This window comes from Malaclemys terrapin, chromosome 8 (genome assembly GCF_027887155.1).
Source record: "Malaclemys terrapin pileata isolate rMalTer1 chromosome 8, rMalTer1.hap1, whole genome shotgun sequence".
Taxonomy (NCBI): domain Eukaryota; kingdom Metazoa; phylum Chordata; order Testudines; family Emydidae; genus Malaclemys; species Malaclemys terrapin.
The window spans coordinates 89,418,417-89,432,966 of NC_071512.1; the positions used below are offsets into that span (position 1 = coordinate 89,418,417).

Below are 14,550 nucleotides of genomic sequence, written 5' to 3' on the forward strand. Positions count from 1 at the left end.
TGAGGCAAGAAAATCCGCCAATAAACGCAGGACCCACCAAGCTAGAGGAGTAACTTTGTCACAGCATGTATATTCATCTTGGTATCTGAACTTATGAATATTAGCTATGTTTACTACATGTTTACTCCTGTGGTAATGCCCACAAATTGTTTAGCCAGCACATGAAGGGACAAGTCAAGTTGAACGGCTCATTAAGGAACACTTAGCTCACAATGAACCCTAGAATACGTGTCTACACTTACTGGATTTTTCCTGTGAACATTCTAACTACAATATGGGTGGGGGTGATGGACATGTAACTTACCCATGTGACTCCAAATACCATCTTTCACAGTGAGAATAGATTTCCCTTCACTTGGCAGAAGTTAAAAGGCCCTGGAAACATCTCCATTTTGCTTCTTTCCTGCTCCAGCCTCTGGACAATGAACATATCCTAATGGGAGCGTTCTGACCAAGGGACTGAGGGGACTTCAAGGTAATCTGGAGCCTTGATATTCCTCGATCCTTTGCAGGTGGACTTATGAGTTGGATATGGTACAGAGACTGTTCTAGCCTCACTGATTGCTGATTTCTCCCTTGCCTTGCAATGGACAAAGATCAGATGTCTGCTGACTTTCTCACATGAGTCAGCAGCCTTTGATACCTGTGGTATAAGCAACATAGCTCTTGCTTGAGTGGTTTTGTTCTTTCCTCTCCAAATGTCAAAGCCTGTTCCCATTGAACTCAATAGCAAAACTCCTTTTGATTTCAACGGAACAGGATTTGGCCCCAAGAGATCAGAGAATGTGATTTTGATCAATTGCTTATCTGTCCAGAGATATTTCTCATGTATGTTCTGCCAGGCTGATTTTGATTGCCCCTCCTGTATGTCATGCTGAGGAAAATAATAGAACTACAGCCCAAATTGTTTTATCAAGATGCACATGGCACAAACAGTTCTATGCCTCTTTTCCATCAAACCCAGATGGCACAGCATCTTTGCTTTCTTAGTGCTGGGCTGAGAGCAATACTTAGATAAAGGCAAGCTGGCAGAAGCTTAGTTTGGACATAAGGGAGGCACTGATAGTGTGTTAAAGGAAAGTGGGGCGATTACCCTTCCTATCCTTTCATTTAAAAAGTTTTCAACATGGGGTGCTGTTGGATCCTCAATGACACCTGGAAGTACAGGTGGCACCAGGGGCTCAAAGCATCATTTTATAGCTGCATTTGTTTAACACATGGAGGGCCATGTGGGGAGGTCATATCGTTCATCTCCCCCGCCGCCCTTGCGTCCCTCCTATGAGTGAAGTACCGGCAAGAAATGATTTCTACTTGCACCACTGCTTAGAAGGCAGCCTTATGGCCATCTTCCATAATGCCTAAAATAGGGGAATTCTCCATTAGCCAGAACCATGGCTTTTAGGGCTACTTTATGCTATTGTGACCCTTTTACCTGGCATTTTATGGGACTGGAGTGGAGGTAAAGAAATCATGGGAAGGTCTTGGTGACAGCATACTGTACCATTCAAAGCAAGAGTCTTCCATTGTATAAATTTCTAAAATAAGATCACATCACTGCTCATTTCTTGACTAGCCATAAAATGCTCACGTGATATAAAAATTAGCTCTATGGTGCTTGGTCACAAAGTGAAACATTCAAATTTTAAACACTACACAGTTTCAAGATGACCACAAAATCCAACGGAAGCTTTTCTTCCACAGTATGTGCAATTGAAGGATTGTTTCATCTTAAATCACTACTGGAAGACTGACTTACGGATGTTCAGCTAGGCTTTCATATCCTCCCAGACTCTCAGCCAGCGCGAAAAGCTATAGCAGGGAATACAAACGTTCACTTTGAAAAACTGCTTGTTTATTTATTTGAAACAAAAGCAAGAGGATTTAAAATAGCTACATTGTAGAGGAAAAGGCAATTATGTCTTATAATTTACTTAATTTTGAAGTGGAATTTGCTGAACTAGAAAACCACAAAACTTTCATATCATGGAAAAAATACTGGATGCACTAAGAAAAAACAATTGGTATGTAGTTTACTAGCAAAATGTTACTGGGTGTGAAAACATCAGCCTTAACTTGCCTAAAGAAGAGAAAGCAACTCAAGGGAGAAATTTTTGTCAGGGCTAACCAGGGTGGACCTCTGAGTTCTGAGTATAGTCAGAGTGGGGATGGGGTAAATCTCTTTGGAAAAAAATAAGAGCAGAACTAAAAAACTTTAAATTGAAATTACTCCCTCCTCTCTCTCTACCATATCCCTCTCCTGTCCTAACTATTAATTCTTCAGGTTTCATGCACCCCCTACACTTTCTGGGCCCAATCAAGGGCAGAACTGATGGAACACTGTTTCAGAGGTATTTTACTTGTGTTTGCAGCCTTACTAGAAGCAGAAAGGTCATGAGATTCTTTTCTCACAAGATTACTCATATGACTTTGCAAACCCAGAAATTTGGAGGAGAATCCAAACTTAACAGAATTCAATTGCTGATCCTTTGAGAAATGCCCACCACCCATTAAAGGTCTTCACTAATCTTTAATCATAGATATGTTCTTGCACTAGATGACAAAATGCTCTCTACATACTCTGCTGCATTCAGAAATATACTCTAGATGCGTGTCTGAGGAGGCAGCAGCTGCTGTCAGGATCAGCATGCCTGCTATTGTTCCTCTTGCCTCTTCTGCATTCAGGAGTAATCCACTCCTTGTATACTCAGACAGTCCAGTTTACAAAACACCTCTTTCCTTAAGCATCAGCGCAACAACTGATTAGCCAGGACGCTGAGGGGCTGGAGGTGAAAACACTCAGAGGGAGGTGAATCCTTGATTCTGGAATTTGCTTCTCCCTATTAAACAAACAGATGACTGACCTTCCAGAGCAGGATGAAAGACTCATTTTTGTACTCAAACCTTTGTTTGTGGGATGTTATCTGATTATGTGAAAGTTCAATTGTGATTTTATTTGGGGAGTGAGGGCTAGTGGTGGTGGGATGGTATGGGAGGAAGAGAAATCCTTAATTTGACCGTCAATATAGCTACTAATTGGTTCTGTTTTAAAAAATTTACCAAAATGTGTCCAGAGAACAATAGCCATGAACAAGTTAAATGATGAAGTTTAAGAAAAAGGGAGCTAAACAATGCTTCAAAGCTCATGTTACGAGAACACCTGTCAGGTGATCTGCCAGAAAGAGGCAGCACTTCCTTTTGGAATATGGATCATGAAGAAATCTCAAAAGGCATTTTCTATTGTCAAGTATTTTAAAATGTTCTAGCAGTGTTACATCAGAAACAGCTTTTCTGCTTTCAAATTGCATTAACGGTTGTCAGAAGATATGCAAATACACCTCTACCCTGATAGAACGCTGTCATCGTGAGCCAAAAAATCTTACCGCGTTATATCGAACTTGCTTTGACCACCGGAGCGCTGCTTTACCGCGTTATATCCAAATTTGTGTTCTATCGGGTCACGTTATATCGGGGTAGAGGTGTACTTTTAGTAGCAACATATGGTTTAAACTAGCTATATAAGCCCTAGCTATGATTGTAAACACTTCAAATGCGCGGATACTTTCTTTTCTTCCTTCTCATTACTGTGCCATCTCATAATTATCCATTATTTAGATTGTGGTACTACCCAAATAGATTAGAAGCTTCCCAAACACCTAGGAAGACAGTCCTTGCTTTGAAGATAACCACTTCCTCTTTCACTCAGACCCCTAACTGAGTCACAATCGGGTTCTCTTACAGAATTAGTTTACATTCATTTGAAGGGAAATTACCTTTAAATTCTTGAGAAAGATTTCAGAATGTTCAAGATTTCCTTTAATGTAAAAGGTGACCATCCCAGGACAGCCAGTGGACTGACGCTTCATTAGCTCATGCTGAGGATGTGAGGGCAGTCCTGAAATAATCACATTCTGAATAAAACAGCTTATACAGTCTGTTAAAATTGCATCAGAGAGCAAGCCACACTAAGGCACATAAAAAGCAACCTTCAAGTGTTAAGCAGCATAGAATCAACGGCAAGATAAATGCCTATGCTGGAGTAAAACTAACAAAACAAATTCAATGGATGTATCAGCAACACCTAGGAATGCAGCATCCTATACCAAACAGAGACAGAACCAAAATATCTTCTCTTCAGAAATCCTGCAACTTACCAGGATAAATGACTTTTTCTACCCGGGGATTTGATTCAAGGTACTGAGCAACAGCCAGTGCATTGTAGAAATGCTGCTTCATCCGGATCTGCAGTGTCTTTAAACCCCGATTGCAAAGGTAACAGTCAAAAGGAGATGGAACTGCTCCAAGGGCTATAAAATAGCACAATATTACAAATATATAAAAAACCTCTTCTGCTTTATTGAATAAGGTCTTACTTTCCAAACTGACCCCTGATGTTAACAGATGCAATTACTATTTATTTCTATAGGAACTTTGCCTGTTTATATCAGGGTGTAATTTGGCCCTATATCTGGAAACTCAAACCTAGTACTTAGAATATTTAGTGTGGTATCAAACGTTAAAACAAGATAGGGGAGAGAGAAAAATACATGTTTGTATTTTCTCCTCTCCTCCCCCCAAAATATGAGAGTCAGGCAGGAGCTAAAACACTGAAGATTCAGGGATGAATCTTCAATCAGACATACAGCACTCCCTCAGATTATTTTGTTTAGACTTACTTTGTATTCGCCCTGCCTCATGTGTTCTTTATTCAAAGGATAAAAATGAATTTGTAAAAATATACAGATGACAGAAAAAATGAAGCTGCCAAAACATAAGATTCCCAATTTATCATACAAAAAAATCACGTGTGCGCACTGAGTGATATGGTCATAGGTCTAAAGGAAAACAAATCAAAAAATGGACACCAGCTACATAAAATATTTATTAATTATATGCCTCCTTATATACATGTAAGGAGATATTTTGCAGGGTATTAAGGGGGAGGAAACAAATATTTAAATAAGTTTAGAAAGGTACTGTCCTGACAGCCCTGCAGCCAAAAGTCCTCTGTTTATCCACAGAACAGATACTGCTTCAATCCTGATCTGAAAGGACTACCTCCAACAGATGAGGGCAGTTATTAATGGTTTGTAGCACAGTGGGAATAGAGGTTCAATTCTGTTGGCACTGTACAAACGTACAGTAACGGTACATCTATACTTACCTCCGGGTTCGGCAGTAAGCAATCGATCTATCGCGTCTCATCTAGACGCGACAAATCGATCCCGGAAGTGCTCGCCATCGACGCGGTACTCCTGCTCCGTGTGGACCCGCGGTAAGTACTTTGTAGTTCAAACTAAGGTACTTCGACTTCAGCTACGTGAATAACGTAGCTGAAGTTGCGTATCTTAGTTCAAACTGGGGGATTAGTGTGGACCAGCCCTAAGATAGTTCCTGCCTGACAAAGCTTGCTATCTAGGACCCTGATCCTGCAAAGGACATACAGTAACTCCTCACTTAACGTTGTAGTTATGTTCCTGAAAAATTTAACGATATTAAGTGAATCCAATTTCCCCATAAGAATTAATGTAAATGGGGGGGCGGGGGGAAGAAGGGTAGGTTCCAGGGCAGCTTCCCCTACTGTGCAAGCACCAGAGGTGGTGGTGGGGGGGGGGGGTTCAACCTTCAGCCCGCCCATTCCACTCCTTCCCCCAAGCCCCCACTCTTGACCCGCCTCTTCCCCCCCCCCCCCCACCTCCTACCCCTTTACTTCACTTGCTGGCTCCTCCCCCCTCCCTTCTAAACACCACAAGCCAGCTGATTGCCACATGGGGGGGAGGTGTGCCGAGTCCTCGCTCCTCCCCCCTCCCTTCTGCCTGGGCAATCAGCTGGCTTGTCGCTTTCCATGTATAAGCAGTGCAAATAGTGATAAACATATTAAATAATGCTTTTCATCAGCAGATTTCAAAGCACTTTACAAAGGTCAGTATTATTTATCCCCATTTTACTGCTTGGAAAACTGAGGCACAAAGCAGCAACATGACTTGTTCAAGTCTATCTAGGAGGCTGATGGCAGAAGGGTGATCAGATGTCACGATTTTTGGGTCTTTTTCTTATATAGACTCCTATTACCCTCCATCCCCATCCTGATTTTTCACATTTGCTCTCTGGTCACCCTAGGTGGCAGAGACAGGAATAGAACCCAGATCTCCTGAGTGTCAATCCAGTGCTATGGACACTAGGCCACAGTCCATCCCATTTAAACTCTTGGGTCATATTTGTAGCCTAGATACATGGATTTCATATGTAAATATACCACATGCTTTCTGTTGTGTTCAGGCATACCTGGATCCAATAAGTTTTAAAGAATTTCCTGTGTTGGCTACTTACCATTTTGTAAGAATTTGAGCCTTTCATAGAGATCATCACAATTTACTGAAACCAATCCCATTACAACGTCACTGTGCCCTGAAGATAAAAGAAGAGCATTAAATTTTAACTTGTTTGTAGTCAGGAAGCTTTCAATATATAAAGGGTTGGGGGGGGTTCTTTTCTTGGTCCTGCTACTACATACTTCCTTTTCTGTTTTTGCAGTTCAAGACATCAGATATTTCTCCTAACTGCTGCCATCATCTATGCACTGACATGCACAGCCTTCCCTACCCGGTCTTCCATACAGTTTCGGAACCCCGACGTGGCACTCAGGCCAAAAAGTTTGCCTACCCTTGGTTTATAGAGTGTTGTAACCCTGTATGTACTTGAGTGACAGGCTGTCAGCTCTTGTAAGGAAGTACAGAGCTATTCTTCTGACTCATCGGGGAAATCAGATCATTAGCTCCATTCAGGAATATAAAGGACTCTTTGCTGTACTACTGATTGATCTCTTTATCTCAGAGAAGCCCTTGAAATTGCCAGAGTACATTCTCCTCCGTGAAACAAACTATCTCCCACCTCCAGTAATGCCCCCTGGTAGATGAGGGTTTGTCTACCAGCTTTGTATCAGCTACTGCAGCCCCAACCAGCAATCCATCTGACTGATGCACTCACTTTACTGAGCTGCCTGCAGTTGCTGGCTGGGGAGTGGCCCAGCCAGAGTGGGGGTAGGGGGACATTGTTGGGGGACATAGTGGGTGTGTGGGTCAGTGATGCATAGCTGGCAATCCAGGGGAGGACCTGCAGAGCGGGAGAAGAGGATTTGTAAATGAGGGGTGGGGATTTAGAAGGGGATATCCATGATCTAAAGGGAGCTGTCAGAGCTAAGAGCTATCAAGGAAGACAGCGTTCACACCATCTATTGTGAAAGTGTTTCCCACCTAAAGTAGCACCCAGTTTATTAAGCTTCCACTGTCTATTTACCCCTACACGTTTCAGGAGGTAACGCCAGTCACTTGTGGCCTTTCACTCAGCATTTTTGCACGTGGACGTAAGGTGCTTTTCAGACAGTTGAGGGTCATTACAACCAATGGCTCTTGGTAACACAGACAAGAAAGAAAGACAGAAGAAGGTCCTGGAGGGAGAAATCCTAGTCAACTTGCTCAAGAAAGAGCTTAGGTTTGAAAGTACAGTCCTGTTTTAGGGCTTTGTTATTTTAAATTAAATAAAGGCAAATCAGTTGAGCAATATCTGTTGTGTGTATGCTGTGGTCAGGAACTGGGTAGAAATACCACCTATTTATAAAAGCAACAGAGGGTCCTGTGGCACCTTTAAGACTAACAAAGGTATTGGGAGCATAAGCTTTCGTGGGTAAGAACCTCACTTCTTGCATCTGAAGAAGTGAGGTTCTTACCCACGAAAGCTTATGCTTCCAATACTTCTGTTAATCTTAAAGGTGCCCCAGGACCCTCTGTTGCTTTTTACAGATTCAGACTAACACGGCTACCCCTCTGATACTTGACACCTATTTATAGGTTTCCTCATAGCAAGGATTTCTGAGGGCTCTTTAGACAGATACGGAGAACAAAGCGCATGAAGCAGCAAGAGAAACTGATATTTTATGGCAATTATTATTGGTTTTAGACAAAACCAAGAGAACATTTGAGCTATGTAATATTCAGACGCTTACCATTCATGTATTTGGTTGCAGAATACATACAAATATCTGCCCCAAGAGACAAAGGACGCTAAAATGGAACAAACATAGAAGATCTGATTTAACATTCTTTCACCATTTTCAATCACAAACTACTCTCACCTCATCCCACAGAAAGCAGAAATTTGGTGATCAAAAAAACTAAGACTCAGGTAACAGACACACAGGCTGGGAGTTTCAAAAGTACGTCTATCTCCTATTGACTTCAGTGGGAGAAGAGTTAAGGCAATGCAAAGCACTTCTCAAAATCCTACCCCTAATTTTAAAAATTATTTTATTTCCATTTACAGACTACCTACCAGACTGCTTATAGGCATGTACAGAATAGTAACCACTTCAACATGCTTACAATCTAATCAATGTTAACTGCACATACAAAATAACTTGCCCTACCAATCAAAACCCTTAGCCTCTTCAAAGAAAGGCCCAGGTAACCAAACCAATTTGTTCATTGCATTTTTTTTTACATTTGTGTCTGGATTTGTCTTTCACCTTAATGACACTGCCACAGGAAAATCGAAGCGTTTAGAGCAGGAGCAACTGACAAACAGAATTCTTCACATTTGCTTAAGTTTTCAAATTGCTCTTCCAAGGAAAGAGTAATTGGAAGTGACAAGAGAAACAGCTGCTTTCTCTAAAAATGAGCTGACTTTACATCAGTCACTCAATTATAGACTGCAAATTATTACTCTAACACTTATACTGTGTTTATTCAGTGTGTTAAAAGGCCAATGTAGTTAATAGATTCAGAACAAAAAGGTAGAAAAATCTTGCTGTCAGACTATGTACAGAAGTTTGTATGGTCTTGCTGTCATCTCTCAATAGTGGAATAGTAATTAAAGCACTAGTGCTTTCTTCTATATGCAACATATTAAAGTAATAATAAATTCATGGGGATAGTTATCCTCTTAGCCATGTGTCCCAGTAGCAACCTTCAAGTGCTTAATACATTACCTTTTAATACTTGTCAGACAATCCTACAGAGTTAATCATTGAAATAGATTTTCTCTCTTGTGATCAAGTGAACCGACATACTAACTAGACAAGTTATTGCATATATTGCTCCTTCAACACATTTCCATATTGAGTCTTGCAGAAGCAACTCACAGCCAAATTAGAAAAAAGATCACTAAACTTTTTTCAAACTAGGGCTCCAATTCAGCAAAGCACACACTTAAACTTTAAGTACTTGCTTATATGCTTTGATGAACCAGTGCCTTAAAAGGAAGAATATGAGGTATTACCTTGACAATAGCAAAATCTTACAAGTTTGTATTTGTGCAGATCTACTTTAATCACATACAAATCCTTTATTTTGTAGCACCTCCTAAATTTATGAAGAAATTAAAAAGCAAACCAAACATGACAATTCCTGCTCCCAAAATGTAGTAAATTAATCTAATTTTCATTAAATCAGATAAGTGTATGTGTGTGTCTTGGCATGAACTGGAAACTGTACTTTGTCTGAATCTTATTCACTATACTTCAGAATTTTTTAACTTGAAAAAGTATTACCTGCTGCACAAATGGAAAAAATAGGGGAGATTTCTGTGGCCAAAATAACAAGCTCTAAATTACCACAAATAATAACTAAAGATTGTGTAGCTGAGAGGTTAAAGTGTTTTTTCTATATTTCGAAGATGCTGCGTTCAAATACATTAAGGTTATAGTGTTAAAATATTTTGTTCACTTATTCTCCAAATCAAATGAGATTACAGATTTATATTTTTTAAAAAAAAAACAATTAAAAACACAGTGTAAGGCCCAGAAAGGTGTCCTAGATTAAAACAAACAAGACAGGAGAAGAATTCAGCCATTTAAAGAGGCGTTAACTATAAAAGCAACCAAATCAGAAAATCTATTTAAAAGGTCATGTTAAGTCACAGTTAGAGAAGGTAGAAAATTAGCTTCACCTTAGATAATTGTTTTGATTTAGTGCAACCATTAACTAAATGGGCATCTTTGTTTTAATAGATCTCACATCTTTATATGGTTAGCTGATTCTTTTTCCAATTCATTCTTTAAATGGCGTAAAGTGCTTTGGATCAGATCTGTATTAAAGAGCCAATTGTGCATCACACTTTCCGTGTGAAAGCTTTAAAACAAACCAGAGGCCAAGAGCACACAGTTCTTCATTGGTCGTCCCTTCTGCCATTAGAAGTCATTAAAAAAAGATAAATTAATCCCTGTGTACCAACCTTTTTCCCATTATTTCAGACACCCAGTCAGCTTACCTGGAAATATGCTGACATAAAGGTGTTGTCCACTACTAAAATAATGTCTTTATGTTTATGGATGACATCCGCACAGCCTTGAATATCAATGACCTTCAGAGTGGGATTTGTGGGAGTTTCAAGCCAAACAAGCTGTAATTTTTCAAACAGAAATCATTAGTTTTAGATACATTGTGTAATTTACAGGTACCATCACCTATAACTTTCTTTTTAAAAGGACACTTTTTCCTTTTCTTCTTTTGCATATATTCTGAAGAGTGCGACAGACTGAGCCTCACATACTTACATCTGGGCCTGGTGCTATGGATCTCACTCACACATGCACCCTCCTTTCTTAGAATTTCTTTAGCAACAGCTTTACCAATATAATAGTGAATTTTTTTTCATTTTTTAAGAAAAGCTCTTAAAAATCATTAGCTGTATTTAATATTAGTTTGCCAAATGCCATGTTCCTATCCAGCTGTGAAAAGTGTAATTACTAAAAAAGAACCCCATGAAAAAGCAGTCTTTAACCATTAACAGAGTCAACAGCAAAACCTTCCCTCCTCAACCCAGAAGCCCCTTTACAACATTCACCTTTGAACAAACCTTTATTACTAGCCCAATAAAAAAAAAAAAAGTCCCTCTCTATGTGGCCCCTGAAGTGTTCTGAATTTGCCACCCAAATGCAGAGCATTCCCAAGAAGAGACTTCAGAACTTTTAAGATCTGTGTTTATGCTTTCTGCCATAAATAAAAGCCTGTCCTAAGAACTCCTACGCTCCTATAGTAAAAACAGCATTTGTAAAGGAACAAAACAAAAATCATTCAAGACACACTGCAAATGGAATTCAGGAGTATTCTTCCATTACCTTTGTATCTGGTGTGATTGCAGCCTCCAGGCATTCCAATTTGCTACAGTCAACAAAAGTAATCTTCAAACCCATTCTGGAGGCTACCTTCCTGAAATATCTGTTTGTACCTAAGACCGGAGAAACACTGTATTATGAAAGATATGCTTCTGCTTTACACTTATTTTATAAGAGGGAAGAAATTTTCCATTAACACTAGAGTACACTCACTGATTTTCATTTTATGGGTAAGAAAGGCTCAAGAGGGCGGGTGGAAGACAAAGGCAGGATGCTTTATGCAAAAATTAGACTAGTAATTTTGTATTTTTAAAGTACTTTTTAATGACTGGATGGACTATTCCCTTCCTGTATGCAATTCAAGTTACCACTTCCCCCTTTTCTCTGGATTTGCCACCAGATGATTCGTGCCAAAGCTGTGTAAAAACTTGTAGAAGATACATTTAATAACAGTAATTCCAATGTCAGCCAAGTAACTATGTACAGAAGACCCTGATTATATGATAACTTAACCAAAGCATGTGTTGACCCTTGACTGACAAGCCATCCAGGTTGGGCAGAATTGTGGGAGATGGTGCTAGCAGAAAGGAAGTTACTGGGTAAGAAATTTTCTGTTCTGCAGCCCACTGTCTCCCACAATTCTGCTACACATGCGAAGCAGCGAACAGGACCAGAGAGGGATAACAGAACAAACACAAAGGAAACAAAAAGACCTCTCTCTTTTACAAGATTGCTCAAACAACATGGTTATTACTGGACCACCACCTTTAAGACCTTCCTGCCAAAGGAGCCCTCCACAGAAGACAGAAAGTCCATTCTATAGCATCTGATAAAGGTTTTAGTTCAGGGGTCGGCAACCTACGGCACGAGCAGATTTTTCCTGGCACGCGGCGTGGGCTGAGCTGCTCAGCCCCGCCGCCACTCTGGAGTTCCCGCTCCTGCGGGAGCGGGTCCAACTCGGCCCCTGCTGCTGGCCTGGCGGGGAAGGAACCCCAGGCTGGCAGCGGGCTGAGACCCCGGCAGGCAAGAGCCGCCAGTGAAAACCCCAGAGCCGCGGCGGGCTGAGCCGCTCAGCCCGCACCCGCTCTGGAGTTCCCGCTGCTGGCTCCTGCCAGCCGGGTCCCCGTGGGTCCCACTCAGCACCTGCTGCTGGCCTGGAGGGGAAGGAACCCCAGGCTGGCAGCGGGCTGAGACCTCAGCTGGCAGGAGCTGGGGGCAGAAACCCCAGAGTGGCGGCAGGCCGAGCCAGTCACTGCTCTGGGGTTCTGGCTGCTGGCCCCTCGCCAGCAGGGGTCTCTACCGCGCAGCTCCACTTATCTTGCTTCCGGTTGGAGGCTCTCTTGCAGACAGGGTCCAGGCCTCCAGCCCTGCTCAGGCCTACCAGCCACCTACTCCACTCACCTCAGCTGCCAATCTTGGTTTCCAGCCCTTGCTCATCCTGCTTTCGGGCCTGGAGTCCCAGCAGGCCACCCTTTACATATAACAGTAGTTTGGTTATATATTATAGGCTTAGAGAGAGACCTTCTAAAAAGCGTTAAAATTGTATTACTGGCACGCAAAGCCTTAAATTAGAGTGTATAAATGAAGATTCAGCACACCACTGCTGAAAGGTTGCCGACCCCTGTTTTAGTTGATGACCATATTGCTGCTTTGCAGATCTCTGTGGTGCAAGCATATGCTCTTCTGGCCCATGAGTCACCATAGATATTGTGCAGAGCTCCTTGATTCCTTCTGGTACAGGAACATTGGCTGCATTGTATGCCTCAACAATACATTATCTGATCCATCTAGCAAGGGAGAGCGTCAAGATTCTGAGTCCTAGAGGTTTGGTTGGAAGGAGACAAATAGGGGTGCTTGACCTCCTCACTGACTCTGTATGCTTGATGTAAATCTTTTGTGTTCTTCTAACGTCCAAAGTGTGCCACAGCTTCACAGCTGGGTGCTGTGGCTTTGGACATGAATGAAGGGAAGGAAATCTCCCGTAAGGCATGGAAAGGAAAGTTCACCTTTGCAAGAAAATTTCTGGCAATTCTTAACACCACTGTGTCATCGTGAACATGCAGTAAGGTTTCTGCATAGCTAAGGCTGCCAGTTCTGAAAGTCACAGGGCAGATGTGATAGCCACCAGAAAACAGGTTTTGATGGAGAGGTAGTATCATGACGCAGAAGTCAGGGGTTCAAAAGGATGAGTGGTTAGGGCTTTCAACACCAGTGGTGGATCCCATTTAGCGAAGGTCAGTCCAACCACCAGTCTGACTGCTCTGAGAAGCCTGGAAACCTGAAGGTTCTTGGTCAGGGAGCGTAAAGATGCTGTGAACAGTATGCTACAGAGGGCTGATACCTGAAGTCCCTTATCCACCCCTTGAAGGAAGTCTAGAATAACTGCAAACCCAGGATCTTTTGGGTTTGCTCTGTGCTCGACTGACACCAAAGGCTGAATTTAGTCCAAATGGATGAGTAGGCTTTTAGAGTGCAAGCTCTCCTAGAGGAGAGCTAAGTCCTCTATCTTTTCTGAAGATAGGCCGAGCACAGCTAACACTTCCCTTTCAATAGCCAGGCTGCTAGATGAAGGCGTCTACCAAATCCACTGAGGTTTGGAAGTCCCCTTGAAACAGACGTCATTATCAAAGCGAGGATCTCCATCTGAAACTTTGTTTTCTTCATCCATTTGTTGAGCCTTTTGAAGTCAAGGATGGCTCTGATTCTTCCTATGCCCTTCTGAATAGTGAAGAAAATAGGATTTCCCCAAAAGAATGCTTTTCAGGGTTTTACTCTATCACTCATATGTCCAGAGGTGGAAGATCTCATTCTGGAACAACTTGCGCTTGGCAGGATCCAAGGTGACTGGAAACTAGAGGAGGGGGTGTGGTGGAGTCCTCATCTCAAGAGAGTAGTAACTCTGGCATGCTCTCTCTCAAATCCACTTGTTTGTGGTTGAACTAAACCATTTGACTTGAAAATAGTACACCCTGTCTCCAAAGCTCAGGTCTGGGTCAAGGTATGTTTGCTCATTGTGATACTGAAGATGGGGGTTTTCCCCTCACTCCTCAGTTCCAAGGTTTTTCCCTTACATATCTGTTGACTTTTCTCAGGAACCTCCATAAAGAAAATGAATGAAAGAAGTGTCTCTGTCTGCATGTGGGTTTGTAGTCCCTTCTTAGAGCACTAATTGGAGAAGGGAGGATTGATTGGTTTTAGTGGTTGAAAATGCAGCTATCTTATCCAACTTTTCTCCAATGAGGAGAGATCCTGTGAATTTAGAGAAGCAAAGGGCTTGTTTGAAGAGAGTAATTACTTTACAGGGAAGAAGCCATGCTTCGTGGCCGCAGAGCTCGATGCCATGGCCTCGGCACAAAACTGCATAGCATCAATTGACAAATTGCCACAAATGCTGTTGCTATGGAGATTTTCATAAGTATAGACAAAGTTGGTTTGGTTTTTGC

General features: G+C 41.7%; 1 protein-coding gene across 1 annotated transcript in view; it reads right to left on the bottom strand.

The window, feature by feature from the left end:
- Nucleotides 1-14,550, bottom strand: part of CTH (cystathionine gamma-lyase) — a 49,412-nt gene that overhangs the window by 15,173 nt on the left and 19,689 nt on the right. The window contains exons 4-10 of the mRNA XM_054037863.1: nucleotides 11,111-11,220; nucleotides 10,261-10,392; nucleotides 8,000-8,057; nucleotides 6,328-6,405; nucleotides 4,152-4,304; nucleotides 3,771-3,892; nucleotides 1,757-1,809 (exon numbers count right to left, since the gene is read on the bottom strand). Of these exons, the coding sequence (XP_053893838.1) occupies nucleotides 1,757-1,809; nucleotides 3,771-3,892; nucleotides 4,152-4,304; nucleotides 6,328-6,405; nucleotides 8,000-8,057; nucleotides 10,261-10,392; nucleotides 11,111-11,220 (706 nt within the window). The remainder of the gene's footprint in view (nucleotides 1-1,756; nucleotides 1,810-3,770; nucleotides 3,893-4,151; nucleotides 4,305-6,327; nucleotides 6,406-7,999; nucleotides 8,058-10,260; nucleotides 10,393-11,110; nucleotides 11,221-14,550) is intronic.